The sequence below is a fragment of the Macrobrachium nipponense genome, chromosome 1, assembly GCF_015104395.2.
Source record: "Macrobrachium nipponense isolate FS-2020 chromosome 1, ASM1510439v2, whole genome shotgun sequence".
NCBI classification, from domain to species: Eukaryota; Metazoa; Arthropoda; class Malacostraca; order Decapoda; family Palaemonidae; genus Macrobrachium; species Macrobrachium nipponense.
Window position 1 is genome coordinate 98,698,201 of NC_087200.1, and position 19,772 is coordinate 98,717,972.

At 40.9% G+C, this 19,772-nt stretch overlaps 1 protein-coding gene across 6 annotated transcripts in view; it reads right to left on the bottom strand.

Moving 5' to 3' along the window:
- Positions 1–19,772, bottom strand: part of LOC135219504 (E3 SUMO-protein ligase PIAS2-like) — a 322,344-nt gene that overhangs the window by 88,943 nt on the left and 213,629 nt on the right. For all 6 annotated transcript variants that reach the window (XM_064256330.1, XM_064256327.1, XM_064256328.1 and 3 more), the window contains 3 exons: positions 10,316–10,423; positions 9,998–10,130; positions 9,557–9,791 (listed from right to left, as the gene is read on the bottom strand). In XM_064256330.1, the coding sequence (XP_064112400.1) occupies positions 9,557–9,791; positions 9,998–10,130; positions 10,316–10,423 (476 nt within the window). The remainder of the gene's footprint in view (positions 1–9,556; positions 9,792–9,997; positions 10,131–10,315; positions 10,424–19,772) is intronic.

Consider the following 19,772-nt stretch of genomic DNA (forward strand, 5'->3'; position numbering starts at 1 on the left):
GAGGATGTACAAAGGGTACCAGACATCTCTCTAATTGTTTGGTGAGAAGAACTTCTCTCTTGCCAGAGATGCTGGATAACCTTTACTCATAAAGATGAAGCTACTGTGCTGCTCAGAGATACCTCCACATGTGTAGTTGCAAAATAAGAGTGGACCACAGAGGCAGGGCTATCACAAGTAATTGAGTCGTCTGCATACCACGGTGTGCTGCCAGAGGGTTACCAGTGTCATGCAAAGGCAAAGACGTACATGTCCATGCTGCCCCAGTGTTGAAATTCCTCTTGCATCACTGCCCATGGATCTAGAACCGGGAAGAAGAGGGGGAGCTTCTAATTTAGTCTGATGGCAAACAGTTTGAACAATCATTGGCTGCCCGACAAGTCGAGAAGTCTCTCGACTACTGCCTAGTGTAGAGGGCCATTCCATCTTCATGACCTGGTCCTAACAACTCATTTGGTCAGCTGTGATGCTTTTTTATTTTTTGCCTGGGATGTACCTGGCTTTCAGCTCAATCCCTTAATGCAACACCCACTTTTATATCTGGATGGCCAGTTGGTGCAATGAGGGGAAAACTTTCCCCCCAACTGTATGTTACTATAAGCCACTTCCAGATGCTGATGTTAAGTCAGTGTGCCAGCCATGATGCCATCATCTCAGCATGTAAATGTGCACCCCTTCATTATTGGGGGCCAAGTCTCTAAGAGAACTCTTTCAGATAAACTCAACTTCTCTGGGATACATCTGAGAACATAATTAATTCTTGGGGAAAGGCACTCAATGAGGATCCATGAAGGAGACTGGTCCAACAGCCACTACTTCAGGTCTTTTAGAACTTTGTTGCTGAAGGGACCAAATGATGTGCCATCTTGTTCAGAAAGGTTCAATGATGTTTAAGCTGCCACTGGAGTGAATGAAGATCACTTCTGTTTAGAATTAGTTTCACCACAGATGTAAAGCATCAAACTGGTTGTTTCCACTTCTCCAGGTAATGCCTGATGACTTCCTTGAGGTTGTCTATTCCAGGGGTCACCAAGAAGGTCTTCACCATCATGGAGTCAGGATCATTCCAACTCCCTGCCTAAGAACTCTGTTGGATTTTAGCCAATTCTGAAAATCCCCAGAATCTGGAGGGAACAGCAGATGATGTCTGTCCTGAAGGAACTTACTTTCCAGTCATCAAAACAATGCAACTGATGGATTTCCTTAGAGCATGCCCAAGCTGAGACTTGTGTGAAGACCTTGGTGATCACTGAACAGCAATCAACAGGCCAGAGCAAGGACCTTGAACTGAGAAACCTCCCTTTGACACATGAAATGAAGGAACTTTGTTGAGTTGTGATGAATAAGGATATGGACATAAGATCCTGTAGATGGATTGATTTCATGAAGTCTCCCTCTCTGACAGAATACAATACTGAATGAAACCCGAGACTTGTCCGAGAGTGGATGCAGGGGGCAGATCTTCCCAAGAGATTGACCAGTCCTGAAAGTAGAGCAGTCTCACCTAGGGAACTACCTCTGCTCATAGACTGCGCTATAGACTGGAAATGATGGTAAGTATTCCCATGTGCTCCTGGAGTGGTAGGAAGGGCTCTGAGGAGAGTGACTTTTCCTTCAGGAGTCTGCCAGGGTGAATAAAGGAATTCCTACAGTACCTCAAGTGTCTGCCCTGCGAGAAAGAGGCTCTGCTCCTTTCAGAGTGGAAGGGCGAGGGCGAGCACCTCCTCCAGAAAGGTTAGTCACTGGAGCGGGATTGAACGGATGTAGTAGTTTCAAAAACTGTGGTTTAGTCTTCTCAGGAGAAGAGGTACTAGGAGAGGGTGGAAGGAGGATAGAAGCTAGAAGGAGAGAATGATCTGGAAGGACTCTGTGTGAGGTCTCTGCTAGACGAAGCATCCCTTTGAGGTTTCCTCCTCCTCTTCTCATAACGTTCCCATTGTAGAGAAAGCCATTCAGGAAATCAGTTCTGGGGGTATCACAAGTTTGCCCACGAAAGACAAGCACAAAATGGGGCTCTGCACAATTGACCATAACAATAAATGACAGTCCTGTCTATTCTCCACTGAGACAAAGAACCCACAAGAAATGCCAAAGGACTGGAAAAATAAAACCACCATCACTTTCAGCCACAAAAAGGCACCAATTACAAGGACGCACTTTGAAAAGAATCCACTAAAACCAGCACCAAATTCATGCAAAGGAAACAGCCAGCACATTAAAAAAATATATCTAAAAAAAATGCATGAAACACATCTGAACTACACTGTGACCAGAAGGACAATGAATGGTGTCGGTTGGGTGAGGGGGGCATCCCCTTTCCTCAATCTCCCCGAGATAATGCCTTTATTTAGTCAGTACAAGGCTGTTCCAGTGCAGTGCTGGAGGAAACTCAATATATGAAAGGTGTAGCGTTCATGTCCCGTACGAACTAACACTTAATGTATATATTGAATTATCTAATAATAATAATGACCCTTAAAAATTGGATCATTCTTGGATATTAAAATGTTTCAAATTACTTAAACTAGTAGATTTCTAACTTAACCCTTACGCCGAAGGGGTGTAATAAAATTCTTCTCCTGTATGCCGAGGCAGTCTCGGAGTGAGCGCCGAAGCGGAAAAAATATTTTTTTCAAAAAATCACAGCGTGCTTAGTTTTCAAGATTAGTTCATTTTTGGCTCTTTTTTTTGTCATTGCCTGAAGTTTAGTATGCAACCATCCGAAATGAAAAAAAAATATCATTATCATATATAAATAATGCGATATATGATAGCGCGAAAACAAAATTTCATATATAATTGTATTCAAGTCGCTCTGTGAGCAAAACGGTTAAAGCTAACGAGTTGATTTTTTTTCGTTGTATTGTACAATAAATTGTGATAATTTTGATAAATAACACATTGTAAAACGATCAAAGCCACACAGATAAAATATTATCACAAAATGATGCATGAATTCGTAACGCGCGGACGTAAATTTTTTTTTTTTTTTTTTTTCAAAAATTCACCATAAATCTAAATATTGTTCTAGAGACTTCCAATTTGTTTCAAAATGAAGATAAATGATTGAATATTACTATACTGTAAGTGTTTTAGCTTACAATTGCAGTTTTACACCATTTCAGACAAAAATGAGAGAAGCAACAACCTTCAATTATTTTTTGTTGTATCTACATAAAATTGCGTACATTTTCATATATAAAACTCTATGAAATGCCTAATATGAAATGGAGCAAATATTCCGAGAATGGGACGTACGCATTTCGGAGATTTGCGGCGGAGAATCCGCATGCGGAGGGAAGGAAAGTTTTTTTAAGAATTCACCATAAATCTAAATATTGTGCTACAGACTTCGAATTTGTTTCAAAATGAAGATAAATGACTGAATATTACTAGACTGTAAGAGTTTTAGCTTACAATTGCATTTTTCGACTATTTCGGTAGAGTCAAAGTTGACCGAAAGTGTTTTTCTTCTATTTATCATGATTTATATGCAAATATTTCAAAAATGAGAAAAGCTACAACCTTCAATTTTTGTTGTTGTATTCTACATGAAATTGCGCACACATTTTCATATTTAAAACTTTATGTAATGGCTAATTTAAAATGGTGTAAACATTTCCACAATCGCGCAAAAAAAATTCTGATTTTTTTCGGAAGAGTTACCGCGCCGACGTAAGGAAAATTTTTTTTTTTTTTCCATAAATTCACCATAAATCGAAATATTGTGCTAGAGACTTCCAATTTGTTGCAAAATGAAGGCAAATGATTGAATATTACTAGAATATAAGAGGTTTAGCTTACAATTGCGTTTTTCAACCATTTCGATTGAGTCAAAGTTGACCGACGGTTGAAATTTTGCCACTTATCGTTATTTATATGAAAATATTTCAAAACTGATAAAAGCTACAACCATGGGTTGTTTTTAGATGTATTGAGCATGAAATTGCGCACATTTCCATATATAAAATGGAACCCCCTAACTGACCTCCCACCAGCCGTAAACTGGGAATTTAAAAACTAACAGAAAACCAGATACTTTAGGGCGACCACGGAAACCAGGTTGCAGTCAGTAGTTCAACCGGCAGATGCCTTACTTAGTACCAACACAAATTGTAGAAATGACCACCACAGGAGGGATCTGAATTAATTCTATTCGAACATAATCTCCGCCATGCTTGCTTCCGGCAGGACTGGCTATAGATTTCGTCAAGGTAATTCTTGTAATATACCTGGATGGAATGACTTGGTTAAAGATCTGTATACATACTCACGAGAAATGTTTTTACTGTGGGGGCAAAATGGTAGCCCGAGGGTAGGACACTGCATTACTAATGAGGCAGGCGAGAGCTCAGTTCAATCTTGCTCTTAAGCACTGCAGGTTAAATGAAAAACAACTAAGAGCTGATGCAATGTCTAGAAACTTAGAATCTGGTGATTATCCTCATCTTTGGAAAGATATCCAGTCCTTAAATCCCAAAACTAAAAAGGTATCACAGAGATTCGGAGACGAAGCTATCGTAAGTATGCGGGGCGATCACTTCAACAATATCCTGATTGGCATAAATGATAAAGATTCCCGAAGGGATGTAGATAACCTCCTTACTGACAACATTCAATTTCATTTTGTAGACCATATTACGCCAGGTAACATCAGCGATGCCATAAACAGCCTACCTAATAATAAATCGCCTGGCCATGATGGTCTTCCCGCAGAGGCTTTCAAATTCTGGCATCTGAGAATTTACATTTTGCTAGCTGCCCTATTCAATGCATGCATAATTCACCAGTTTCTTCCAGACTCCCTACTCTTAGTTCACTTGATACCATTAATCAAAAACAAGCTAAAGGATGCAGCTGACCCTGGCAACTACTGGCCGATTGCAATCACAACGATCGCATCAAAGATATTTGAGTCTGTTCTTCTTGTGAGACTTCTCCCCTTTCTACACACCACTGACAACCAGTTCGGGTTTAAAACAAACCACTCAACCGACACCTGCATCTACATACTGAAAGGATTGCTGAACTACTACCTATCATCAGCCTCTCCTGTTTTCCTTTGTTTTGTAGATATGAGAAAAGCATTTGACAGAGTAAACTACCTGAAGTTCTTCCTAAAACTGCATAAAAGGGGCACACCCCTATATCTAATTGGCATTTTACATTGCTGGTTCTCCACACAGTAATTCTGTGTCAAATGGGGTAACGTATTATCGTACACCTTTGGCTCCCTAAACGGGCTTCGGCAAGGGGGCACTCTCTCTCCACACCCGTTTAATACGTACACAGATGCCTTGAATGTCAAACTGAACTCACTCCCAATCAGATGCACTGTCAATGAAACAACTGTAAACAACCTCTTTACGCCGACAATATGGTTCTGATTTACCCATCAGTGGCAAGTCTCCAACGACTCATCGACACTTGCCACCAATATGCAGAGGAATTTGATATAATCTACAATGAAACCAAGACCCAGTGCATGTCACTGCTCCCGAGATCGCTTACGCATATTGCAGAACCACAAATTTTCCTCGGAAATCATTGGCTGGAATTTGTGCACGAATTTCCGTATTTGGGTCACATTATCAACGACGACCTAAAAGATATGGCAGACATTGAACAGAGGCGTCATAAACTATGTGCAACTAGCAACATGATTGCGAGGAGGTTTGCCTTCTGTAACCGAGACATGAAACTGCTGCTCTTCTGCTCGTACTGCTACAGTATCCATGGGCGTTCCCTGTGGACGTACTATACCCAAGAGACCATGAGACGTATCACTGTTGTGCACAATAATACTCTGAGACCCCTCACAAACACTCCCCGCTACTACTCTGTCACACATGTTCATAGAAAACCACCTGGACAATTTAAAAATCATTGTAAGGCGAACAATGTCCAGTCTGGTAACCTGAGTGAGAAACAGCAGCAAATCACTCATACAAAGCATCTTAAGGAGTGAAGCAAGAAGATCTAAATTGTGGGAACGATGAGAAAATGAGGCCTTTGTCCCCTAAAGGACTTAATCTCTGTATTGGCAAGATGTCATCTGGAGATTTTGCCATTATTATATTTATGGCAGATATTTTACTTTTTCATTATTACTGTGATTACTATCAAGTTTAAGTTTTTTTTACATTCAATTTTTTATCATGTCTCATGTATCTAGATTGTGTATGTTACTGTCTGTATTTTGTATATTCCATGTATATGGCCCCGAGCTGAAATACAGGATATTATTATAATTATTATTATTATCATCATTATTATTATTATTATTATTATTAACTGTCAAAAAAATGTCCCAACACACATACTTAAAAACTAATTAATAAATGGGAATATGTCTCATACTATTAATTATGATAATTTAAAGTTAGTCTCATTACTGTTTTCACAAAATATAAAAACTTAATTTTTCAGTTCTCATATCTATTCTGTAACTACCTTAACCATTATGAACATTACTAAAATTTCATACAATGATACAGCATGTATTATACTGATCCTTACAATATACTAGTGGATGTTTGGTTATTTATGTATATAATTTTTTAAAAATCTTTTAATTATACTAATTACATATGTAGAGCTACATATTAGATATGCAAACATAGGAGTGCTACCTATATTTACCATACGGTAACAGATGTACACACAATGATGAATGGTACAGGAACTGTGCAATACATATATAATACACTTCATGTTAACTTTGTCTTTTTTTCTTTATTTTTTTTCACTATACCTACCACAATTTCTGTAAAAAAAAAAAATTAAGGCAGCATGCAATGCAGTGTTAAAATTTGTTTTTAACTATGACCTGATCAAAGTCCACAAGTGTATGCATACCTTGAGGCTTCTGTTTTTGTGCTTGTATGTTTTCAGTCATGTTATTTATGTTATATACTTGTATGACAGTTGCAGTTTACCTTATTAATATTATTTTCCTTAATTTCTTAATTTTTTAATTAAACTTACCTTTTTCTTATGGCATATATAAATTTACTTAAATTAGTGGCTCTGCGTCTTATGTATTCACCAATCTATTGCTTCACATATTTTTGTATTTTTATAATGCAATGCAGTGTGTTAAAATTTGTTTTTAACTATGACCTGATCAAAGTCCACAAGTGTATGCATACCTTGAGGCTTCTGTTTTTGTGCTTGTATGTTTTCAGTCATGTTATTTATATTATATACTTGTATGACAGTTGCAGTTTACCTTATTAATATTATTTTCCTTAATTTTTTAATTAAACTTACCTTTTTCTTATGGCATATATAAATTTACTTAAATTAGTGGCTCTGCGTCTTACGTATTCACCAATCTATTGCTTCACATATTTTTGTATTTTTATAATGTATGGCCTAAATATAATACATATAAAAGTAATCCTTCAATTATCCGGACTTACATAGCCACAGGCACATTGGATAATGGTGAAATCCAGATAAACACATGTACAAGAATCAAGCGTGTTCAAAGGCAACTCCGTACCCTTCCTCACTTAACCTAGTCAATACCACGTAACTGTAAACACTCAATGCTTATAAACAACCACCATCACAATCTAAAGTGAACACTTTATCCAAAATGCAATTACCTTTTTCCCCATATCTGTAACAAAATATACTGCATAAATACACAAGAAAAATGCAACCACTTTATCTCTCCCATAAATGAAAACAGTTCGGTAGGTACGTAGCTTACCTGTGATTACCCACATAGCTTACCTGTGATTACCCACAGCATTTCATGGTTTGAAGACCATTACTGTATTTTATACGACAACTTTCTTATCAGTTGTTAGAATGTTGTATTAACTACTGACCTAGACTACTTTTTACACTCACGGTATCCATTTGCATAATTCAAATAGGCTATTACAGCTGTATTTAAGAAAAAGGTAACAGAATGAAACTGACATTTTACTTAGTGAATCCACTTCTACTGTATTATCATCATATCATCACTGTAATATGTATAAAAATAGGTTGTCTGCCATTTTCATCTAGTAATATTTTCAGAATAAATTTTTAAATTGCTAAAAGAAATAAATATCTTAAAGGAATTATTATTAGTTTATTTTTCATAAATGTAAAACGAGTATACAAAGGTAAACTAACATACTGTATGTTAAAAGTAAAATCCCTCAAAATTGCAACACAGCTGTTTCCCATTTCATTTGTTTGTCATACTTGATGTTCATGTCAATTCCTAAGCAAGTGTTTGTAATTTTAAGAGATGGTAATAAATTGTTACACAAGTCAAAAGTTTGATAATCTTTGTAAGCCTAGCATAGTACAATCTACCAAAAATGAAAACATTAATTCGATAAATAAAGACTATCATGAAAACTGTTTGTGTAAAACACTCAGTTTTTACATCTTTAGTATTTCTCCAAGGCAAATTCATTTTATGAATTTAAAAATCAAATAGTTGATCATTTTCTATTAAAAGATTTGAGAGAGAGAGAGAGAGAGAGAGAGAGAGAGAGAGAGAGAGAGAGAGAGAGAGAGAGAGAGAGAGAGAGAGAGAGAGAGTACCCTCCAAGTGTGTTCATCTTATTCATTTTAAATAAAAGACAAATTGGAAAATATAAAAATATAAATGAGAATAGTATAAAGTATAAATAAAAAATCATAAGCATGACAACACCAAACTAAATACGCTGGTATGTCAGATTTCTACCTAGCCCTAACCATCCTAACACTGCATCCCCACCTCCTCCCAGCCAGGGAAAATGCTCTCCCAGCTCCAACTACCTTTCAAACAGGCCCTCCTCTGAGTAAGTTCCTCTACACAGCCTTACTGCCCTTCCTCTCCCATGGCACCCAGCCATCTCACCCAACCCCAACCTGTAAAACTTCAAGCCTCCCCCCACCCTCCAAACCCTGTCTGTCTGTTTAAGAGTGTAAGCAGTATTACCAAGATTTTCCTGAGGCCCCAAAGCATTGACCACCATTGGAAAGTTTGTATTTTTTTATTATTTTAATCAATATATATCATATCTTTGAGGCCTTGGTCCCTGGTTCAGATGTGTCAAATAATGTAAAGTTCCGGATAATGGCACTCTGGCTAATTGGAAGATTACTTGTATTTATGTATATTAGTTTTGCATTCTTATGAATTTTGTGGAAGTGCTAACCCAAGATTTATATGTAAAACTCTGCAAATCAGTAAAACACCAACAGCCACAAATGTAAACACCAGACTAAAAACATGACAGCTGGAAAGGACCATGTTAAGAGTTTTAACATGGACCTATCACTCAACATTGAAAGATTATTCGGTATTAGCACCATCATTAGTGATACATACTATCTAAATAAATATCGTATTTATGCATGCAACAAAACTTCAAGTACAGATAGTCAACTTGTGGTCATTATTCTTGTAAAAGGCACATACTAACAGTTCTAGAAGTTTTAATAAACATGAAAGTCTAAATAACTTGAAATAATGAATATAAAAAAAGTTAAAATGGTCAGTAGACTCAATAATTGAATAAATTTAAATTCAACTGAACAAACACATTTTACCAACCCGTCAATAACCAAATTATCATAAAGAGCTGGTTTATCGCACACAGGGCATGTCCAAGTTGGTTTACGTTCATTCATTTGCAAGTATAATGATGCATCAAAACACTGGAGGTGATCACAGGTACTGGCTCGACATGGTAGTAACATGCGCATTTTTCCCAATGGACACATTAGTGAACAACGCAGAGAGGTTGTTGCTATTTCACAGTCCGCATCTTCTTGTAGTTTTTGTTTAACTGCAAAGAAAAATATATGCATCTTTATAAGAGCTATTAAAAACTTCACATCTTTATAAGAGCTATTAAAAATTACAAAGTAAAAATGTTCAAACAATTGTCAAATCTATAGTAACCCAATCTTTCTGCTTCTTATTCTAATACGTATAAATAATTAACAATATAAAAACAATCAATGTAAATAGTACATTGCTTAAGCTACTCACTCAGTGATCTCGTAAAATCTGCTATTTTGGCACCCTTGTTCTTTAGTCTTTGTAATAAATCATCAGAGGTGAGCTTTTGTACAAGGTATACTGATATGACATAGCATCTTCCATATTCGGATGCCCAAGAAACCTGCAAGTTGATTGAACATTATTAAATGTGCTACGTAAAAGTACTCGTCATTTTACCATTACAAACAGAATAGAAAAATAATAATTTGGCTGAATCTATTAGCACAAATCTCCATAAAACAGGATTCATAAAAACCTTAACATATACACAGTCTCAAACAATAATCACTTGCGAAATGAACTAACCTGAATACGATTTGTGACTGTAGGGGATATACGACAAAGAGCTGTGACATTAACTGGTCGAGACGGTCTCTTTGGTTCTACTCCTGGCTTATTTGTAGGTATAGGTGTCTGTTGGGAAAATCAACAAAATGATATTGTTATGATACAATAAAGTTTGTTCATACTTACCTGGCAGATATATATAATCAAGTACCCACCCACCTCCCCTCAGGGGACAGTGGCACTAGAAAATCTGAATAGAAAATGGGAATGGTTCCTGATATCCGCCTCCCATCGGCGGGAATGGGTACTAACCACCTGGCCGACCACTGCGTTTGCCTGGAGTTTTGAAATTCTGTCGGACTTCAGAGAATACAGCTATATATATATCTGCCAGGTAAGTATGAACAAACTTTATTGTATCATAACAATATCATTTTGTTCATGACACTTACCTGTCAGATATATATATAGCTGAATCCGACCTTTGGAGGTGGGAAAGGACAGAATAGAATGATTTAGGAAACAAATTGCATGCAGATGATTGACATTTTGGTTCCTTACCTGTTAGCATAGCTGACTTCGTGATTACTGTCACCCAAGTCTGCTTCTGCTTTACTAGTCTCTCCAGCAAGGTAGTGACCTATGTAGCTGGTGAGTTCTAGATGATCTGTCAATGGGGGCGTGACCACAATGTGACTAGACCATATCGACCATACTATGACGGCAAAAAAAAATATAAACCACCACCTGACCTAGCCTAACAAAAGTTAACCCCACTTAACTTTAGGCTAACGAAAGGGAAGTCCGCCTTAGGCGGCTGACCCCACAACCATAAACCAAAACAACAAAATTAAAAGCTCACCTACCCACTTTCTATAGGATAGGATGAGCATTACTTTCCACCCCCAAGATAGTATCCGCAGAAATGTATGGTCCTAGCGAGCAGCAGTTCTCATATGTTGTCTTCACATCCCGCAGGTAATGTAAAGCGAACACAGAGTTGCTTCACCAAAAGGTGGCACTCAAGATGTCACTGAGTGCCATGTTCTTTTGAAATGCCACGGAGGTCGCAACCGCTCTCACTTCGTGAGCATTAACTTTCAAAAGTCCAAGATCACCATCTCGACAGGACGAATGAGCCTCCTTGACGGTGCTCCTCAGAAAGAACGCTAATGCGTTCTTTGACATCGGTAAGTCTGGTCTCTTGACTGAACACCACAAATTGTCCGACGGACCTCGACACTGTTTAGTCTTTTCCAAATAAAACTTGAGAGCCCTGACAGGGCACAGGACTCTCTCAGGTTCTTGTCCAATGAACTCTGCTAACCCTTTGATGTTGAAGCTCTTGGGCCAAGGGTTGGACGGATTTTCATTCTTCGCTAAGAATGAAGGGCTTAAAGAACATACTGCATTATGTCCTCTAAAGCCCATATGTTTACTTATGGCCTGAATTTCACTAACCCTCTTTGCCGTAGCCAGAGCGGTTAGGAAAAAAGTTTTTCTTGTCACGTCCTTTAAAGAAGCAGCATGCAAAGGTTCGAAAGGACTCGACATCAGGAACTTTAGAACTACATCTAAGTTCCATGACGGAATCTTAGGTTGCGGCACTTTCAAGGTTTCAAAAGACCTCAAAAGATCGTGAAGGTCTTTGTTGTCAGACAGATCTAAACCTCTGTGTCGAAAGACCGTCGACAACATGCTCTTGTAACCTCTTATCGTAGGAACCGCTAGCTTGTCAACATTCCTTAGATGGAGGAAGAAATCAGCAATCTGGTTCACAGAGGTCGTGGAGGAGGAAATACCTTTCTTCCTACACCATCTCCTGAAGACAGCCCACTTCGATTGGTAAACTGCACGAGAGGAAGCTCTTCTTGCGTTGGCAATAGCTCTCGCCACCGGTCTTGAAAACCCTCTTGCTCTGGCTAACTTCTCGGTAGTCTGAACGCAGTCAGACTCAGAGCGGAGAGGTTTCTGTGGTACCTCTCGAAGTGGGGGCTGTCTGAGTAGATCTATTCTCTCTGGCAGGGTCCTTGGAAAGTCCTCTAGGAAGGACATGACCTCTGTGAACCAGTCTCTTGCAAGCCAAAACGGGGCAATTAACGTCATTCTCGCTCCTTCCGACGCCGCAAACTTCCTGATCACCTCTCCCAGAAGTTTGAACGGGGGAAAGGCGTAGACGTCCATCCCTGTCCAATCCCAAAGGATGGCGTCTATCGCTATTGCTCCCAGGTCGAGCACAGGGAAGCAGTAAAGAGGAAGTCTCTTCGTCTTCGATGTTGCGAAGAGGTCTACAACTCTTGACACACTTCTCGATGAAGAGTCCGTTCGGTCGCCAGTATCTGCTGCCGACGGATGAGAAGATCCGCATGGACGTTCTGAACTCCCGAAACGAACCTCGTCAGGATCGTCACGTTCCGTGCCTTCGCCCAAAGCAGGATCTCTCTCGCTATCTCGAACAGGAACCGAAAGTGTTCTTCCCTGCTTCTTGATATAAGCAAGCGCCGTGGTATTGTCTGAGTTGATCTGGACAACTCGGCCAATAACTTGTCCTACGAAGAACTGGAGAGCCAACCAAATCGCTTCCAATTCTTTGAGGTTGATGTGCCAGGACATCTGTTCCCCTCTCCAGATGCCTGACACTTCCTCCTTTCCTAGTGTTGCTCCCCAACCCGCTGCGGACGTGTCTAAGAACAATACTAGGTCGGGGCTCAGAAGGCTGAGAGACAATCCTTCTGCTAGTTTTACAGGATCGTGCCACCACAACAGATAATCCTTGACCGATCGAGAGATGCTTAGAATCGCATCTAGGTCCTTCTTGTTTTTCCAGTTCTCCGCTATGAAAAACTGGAGAGGTCTGAGGTGCAGTCTCCCCAGAGAAACTAACTTCTCCAGCGAAGAAATGGTCCCCAGCAGACTCATCCATTCCTTCACCGAGCATGTTTCTTTCCCCAGGAAGTCTGACACTTTTTCTAAGCAATTCCGCTGACGTTCAAGGGATGGAAAGGCTCGAAAAGCCGCTGAATCCATCTGAATCCCCAGATACACGATGGACTGTGTAGGGGTCAGATGGGACTTTTCGAAGTTCACTAGCAGGCCGAGGGCCTTCGTCAGCTGCAACGTCGTATGAAGGTCCTCCAGACACCTTGGCTCCGACGATGATTGAATGAGCCAATCGTCTAGGTAGAGCAAAACTCTTATTCCTGAGAGGTGAAGCCACCTTGCCACATATCTCATGAGAAGCGTGAACACCATCGGTGCAGTACTTAGCCCGACACAGAGAGCTCTGAATTGGAAGACCTGTCCCTTTAGTACAAACCTCCGGTACTTCCTTGACTGAGGATGGATTGGGACGTGGAAGTAGGCGTCCTGGAGGTCTAAAGATACCATCCAGTCGCCTGGTCTTAATGCCCCTAAGACAGAATGAGACGTCTCCATCTTGAACTTGTCCTTCTTTATAAAAAGGTTCAGTCTGCTGACGTCCAGGACAGGTCTCCATCCCCCCCGACTGCTTCGGAACCAGGAACAACCTGTTGTAGAAGCCTGGGGAGTCTAACGTTAAAACTTGTTTGACGGCTCTCTTCTCTATCATTTGCTCGAGCAAATCGAGCAGGATCTGTTGCTTCGAAGGCGACAGATCTAAGGGTTTCGAGCTTAACGGAGGTGTTGCGAGAAAAGGGATCTTGTAACCTTTCTCGATGATCTCAAGGGACCAGTTGTTTGCTCCTCTTACTCTCCATGCCTCCGCAAATAATAAGTCTCGCTCCAACCAGTGCCTGAAGGGCCGACACGTCACTTCTTCCCCCTGGGTTTAAGCAGGGGTCTTTCCTCTAGCGAATCCTCTTCCTCGAGGAGACGCCCTCGAGGAAGCTCCGCCACGAAAGGGCTTCATCTTCTTAGAAGACTGCGCTAGCGTAGATGAAAAGGGGGCAGCAGGACGTCTAGAAGACTGAGCCAAAAGGTCCTGAGTTGCCCTTTCTTGAAGGCTAACCGCAATGTCCTTCACCATTGATTGTGGGAAGAGATGGTTAGAGAGAGGGGCGAACAACAACAACTGCCTTCTGTGCAGGAGATACCGATTTTGCCGCAAAATTGCAGTAAAATGCACGTTTCTTCAAAATACCCGTAGCAAAGTGAGAAGCCAACCCATCAGATCCATCCCTGACTGCCTTATCCATGCAGGATAGGACGCTGGATAGTTCCTCGAAAGACAGAGTCAGGGCTCCGAGATTGTAGGTCGATTATTATTGCAAAGTTAAGATTTACCAGCCCAATGAGTCTAACCAGACTCTTACAGTGCTGGCCCGAAATAATTCGGGATGAAATTATTTGAAAATACGCTCATAAAATGTTATGTCTACAACATGGAATGGTATGGAATGAAGTTAATGAATTATAATAAATTAATGATAAATGAGGGGATTGATAAGTGATATAATGAGGTTTGGTGGAAATAAAAAAAAATGTTTGAACTTATAAAAGGATGAAAATTAGAATTAAAAATATGAACTTATAAAAGACTGAAATAGATAAAAATGACAAAAGTCATCTATTTTAGTAGGGTATATGTTAAATCTTATTAATAAAATTAAGTCTTTTATAAAAATATTAATACTCTATATAAAGAAAAATGATCTGATTCTGATAGTATTTCTGATAATGATTTATTGCCTAAATATAAATTTCTTTCTCTATTAAAAATCAGGCATTCACATAAAATATGCTTGACTGTTAAAATTGTATTGCAGACATTGCAGGTCGAGGGCTCCCAAACACCAATCTAGAAAGTTAAAAACCTCCGTCGTCTTGAACAAGCCTTTCATATGGTGATCTAGCTCCGACAGTGTCCAGGAAACTTTAGCTGAAGAAAGGAGTGACCTCCTCGGAGCATCAACCAGGCTGGCAAAATCACCCTGGGAGGAGGAAGGAACTCTCAAACCCGCTTCCTCTCCCATCTCATACCAGATGCCCGCTTTTCCACTCAACCTCGCTGGAGGAAGGGCGAAGGAAGTCTTGCCTTGCGCCTTTCTGGATTCCATCCAATCATGCATCCTCTTGAATACCCTCTTCGTAGAGAGCGAAGTTGCCATCTTGACGAAGCCTGGTGCTTTCCTCGTTTTCGACGAAGCCAGCTGCGAAGGAGGAGAGCGAGGGGCCGAGGGCTGAAACTTGTCAGTAAACAAGTCTTGCAAAAGGCGGGTCAACACCTTGTAGTCGGAAGATGACGACGCAACAGGTTCTTCTTCCTACGCAGGCTTCGAATCACCCAAAGATTCCCCCTCATCAAATAAAGCAGCAGAGGGGTCCTTAACATAACGCGAAGTAATAATAGCAGACACTGAAGTTTTACGAGGCCGCGGTAAAGGTGCGTCCTGCGAAGTGTCCTTGCGAGCATCTTTGCGAACTTCTTGATGAACCTCTTGATCCATAAAGTGTCGAGCATCCTGAAGAGCGTCCTCACGCGCGTCCTGAGGAGCGTCTTGAAGAGCAGAACGACAAGAGTCTAGAAAAACTTTCTCGTAAACACGAGCTACGAGAGAGGCGTCTTGGCGATCGTCGTCAACACGAGCCTTACGGACCTTCTCCCCGCTAGCGTCTCTTGCCTCCTGCCAAAGACGACGGCCGCCTGTGCGACATCTTGCGTCTTTGTAGGAGGGAGACGCACAAGGAGAAGGCAAAGGAGACTGCCTGGTTCTCTTGACAGGCAGCCTCAAATCCTTCCTGCGACGACGAGGTTCTGCCTCTCTCTTAGCGAAAAACAAGGCCAACTGTTGGTGCATATTAAGAATGTCCTTAGAAGGTGAAGGATCACGTTCAGGAGATGGGCTGATCCAGTGAGAAGACGAGGGGCGAGGGGACGCCTTCTTCCTTCTCACAGGAACTGTCTTATAGCGATCGGAGCACTCAAAAGCGTCCTCTTCCGATGAAGTCCTGGTCCTCTTCTGTGGCGGAATGTCTTCAAAGCATTCAGGAGACGACTGAAACGTAGGTCGAGAAAGAGGACGTGAAGCGTCCTCTTCTCTAAAACCTCTCTTAAGAGGGCGGCTAAGACGACGGCCGCCTGTGCGACATCTTGCGTCTTTGCCACTCTCCTCGAGAGAGGCCCTCCAAGCGCTCCAACCCCTGCGCGGGGAGGACGCCTCAGAGGACAAAAAGAAATCCTTTAGGATCCGTGCATGTGCACGATCTTTGGCAGCCTGGAAGCGTCTTCAGGTCCTGCCGAAGGGACGGCAGATCGGTGAGGAGTCCCCGTAACCCTCCTTCGGCTTTCGACTTGCCCACTCCCTGAGTCCTGGGATTCCGACAAGGTCCCGGCCGAGGGGCATTATAGGGCCGATCTGTCGGCCCCTCCACAACACTAGGGGCACTAACACGATCACCACACTTCACAACACTAAATTGTAGAGCCAGCACTTTTGACTCCAGGGCACGTATCGACTCCATAATGGTTGAAAGGGAATGCCCTTCTGCAGACAAAACCTACATGCCCGAAGGCAACACCGCAGGGTTAAGTATATCAAAGTCTACAGGAGGGTTAGAAGGAGACAAAATACTACCCTTACTCTTGTTAAGTGAAGCACTCCTGGAGGAAGACCACCTGATTCTATCACGCTCTAATTTGCTAATATAAGAATCATACGTCTTCCATTCATGATCATTCAAATTCTCACTCTCCTTACATCTATCATTCACCAAACAAACATGCCCCCTACACCTCGTGCATACCGAGTGGGGGTCTACCGAAGCTTTCGGTAGCCTCTACTTACAATCTTGCACACGACACACCCTGAAACTAGTAGAACTAGATCCAGACATCTTAATCCAAAGAACAGTCAAAGCCAAAATCAAAATCAAACCACGATAGCGTATGCCAAGCCACAAATCCGAATCAATAACCAAAATCAATCAAGATACTCAAGTAGCAATGAAGTTTCAAAATCATAAGATGGAGGTACAGTGGTACCTCGAGATACGAAATTAATCCGTTCCGAGGCGGCCTTCGTATCATGAGTTTTTCGTATCTTGAAACACATTTTACATGTAAAATGGCTAATTCGTTCCAAGCCCTCCAAAAACACCCCATTAAATTTCATAATAAAGCTAAATCGACCTATAAACAATGAAATACTACAACAATTTGGACCATTCAATACCTAAATTAAGAATAAAAATGCAAAACCTGTAAATAAAGTGTATGTTAGTGTACAAGAAATATTATTACTGTAACGTAAAATGTGGAAGCTTACTTTCGAGTGAGGCTATCTCCGAAGTGGGAAGGCAGAGAGGAGGAGGACACGCAGGATGGAAGGAGGACCAAACGGCCAGATAAACATACGTACTTACGTACACTTAACTTTACGAAAACACATAAAAAATTTAAGGAAAACTATAAAACTAAAATTTACGAAACACATTAACAAAACTGTAACACTTAACTTACAAAAATCTACAACTTACAATTTTTTTTTTTTTTTAACTTTTTTTTTACTTTTACGTAGTTTTTTTTTTTTTTTTTTTTTTTATACAGAATTTCAACTTCATCACCACTTTCAACGTTCTGTTTTTCATCACTTGGTTCTTCCTTTTTGCTATCAACTGTCTGTTTTTTATCACTTGGTTCTTCCTTTTTGCTTACTCCTGCTAATGCTGAAGGCCTTTTTAAAAAATAACGATCCAAGGAAGATTGCTTCTGCCTACTTTTCACAATGTTCCTGAAACGACTCAGGCAAACGTCATCGAACTGCGCAAGCATACGACTTGTATGAGCCTTTTCGGGGTGTCTTTTTTCGATAAACGATTGCACTTTATGAAAAACGCCTAGAATATCCTTAATTTCTGCCGTTGTCATAGGCTCCTCCTCCTCTTCCTCGCCGCTGCTAGAGAACTCCTCTTGAACGACGTTATGTTGCATGGCCTCCAACTCCTTCAGGTCATCCGTCGTAAGCTCCTCTTGGTGCTCCTCGAGAAGGTCGTTGATGTCGTCCTCGTCGACGACCAGCCCCATGGACTTGCCGAGTGCAACGATCTCGTCAAGATCTGGTTCCAAAACAGTTTCGGGATCGTCAAATTTTTCGGACTCTGCAGCACCAGCTTCGCCCACGTCGAATCCCTCGAAGTCTCGGGCGGATACGGCATCAGGCCAGAGTTTCCTCCACGAGGAATAAAAGGTTCGCCTCGAAACCTCCTGCTAAGCTTGGTTGATGAGTCGGATGCAAATGACGATGTCAAAATGCTCCTTCCAAAATTCACGCAAGGTGAGGTTTGTGGTATCGGTGAAGTCGAAACATCTCTTGAAAAGATGTTTCATGTACAGCTTCTTAAAGTTCGCTATCACTTGTTGGTCCATGGGCTGGAGGAGAGGGGTGGTGTTGGGCGGAAGAAAAAGTGTCTTGACGAAGGAATACGTACTCCGCTAGGATATCTTCCTCGAGGCCAGGAGGGTGGGGAGGGGCATTGTCCAACACCAGCAGACATTTCAGGGGGAGGCACTTCTCTTCCAAAAATTTCTTCACTGTCGGGCCGAAACACAGATTTACCCACTCGGTGAACAAAAGCCTCGTTACCCAGGCTTTTGCATTAGCCCTCCACATCACTGGAAGTTTCTCCTTCAGCACTTTGTGGGCCTTGAAGGCTCAAGGAGTCTCGGAATGATACACCAATAGGGGCTTCACCTTGCAATCCTCACTGGCGTTTGAACAAAGTGCGAGTGTAAGCCTGTCTTTCATAGGCTTATGCCCGGGTAGCTTCTTCTCTTCCTCCGTGATGTACGTCCGACGAGGCATTTTTTTCCAAAAAAGGCCAGTCTCATCACAATTGAAGACTTGCTGAGAACTGTAGCCTTCCTTGGTCATCATCTCGTCGAAAGTCTTCTTAACCCTTTACTGCTGACTGGATGTATTTTACGTTGACATTTTTTGTCTCTCGTGTGCCGACTGGACATATTTTACGTCAACTTACAAAAGTTTTTTTAAAATTCGCGGAAAAATACTTATAGGCCTACCAGCCGAAAACTTTTGAATCACGCGCCTTGTGGGATGCTGGGAGTTCACGGATCAAGGTGTTGTTTTGTTTACAATAGTTACGCAGGGGCGCAAGCGCGAATTTCTTTCTTGCTGCACTAAAAAGTATCTGTGACATCTCGGAAATTATTTCGTCACTGACATAATTTTTGTACCATTGTAAATTAGCTGTTACACGAAGTATTATATATGAAAATGTGTGCATTTTTATGTAGAATACAACAATAAAATACTCATGATTGTAGCTTTAATCAGTTTTGAGATATTTTCATATAAATAACCATAATGGCCAAAATTTCAACCTTCGGTCAACTTTGACTCTACCGAAATGGTCGAAAAACGTAATTGTAAGCTAAAACTCTTATATTTTAGTAATATTCAATCATTTACCTTAATTTTGCAATTAATTGGAAGTCTCTAGCACAATATTTCGATTTATGGTGAATTTATGAAAAAAC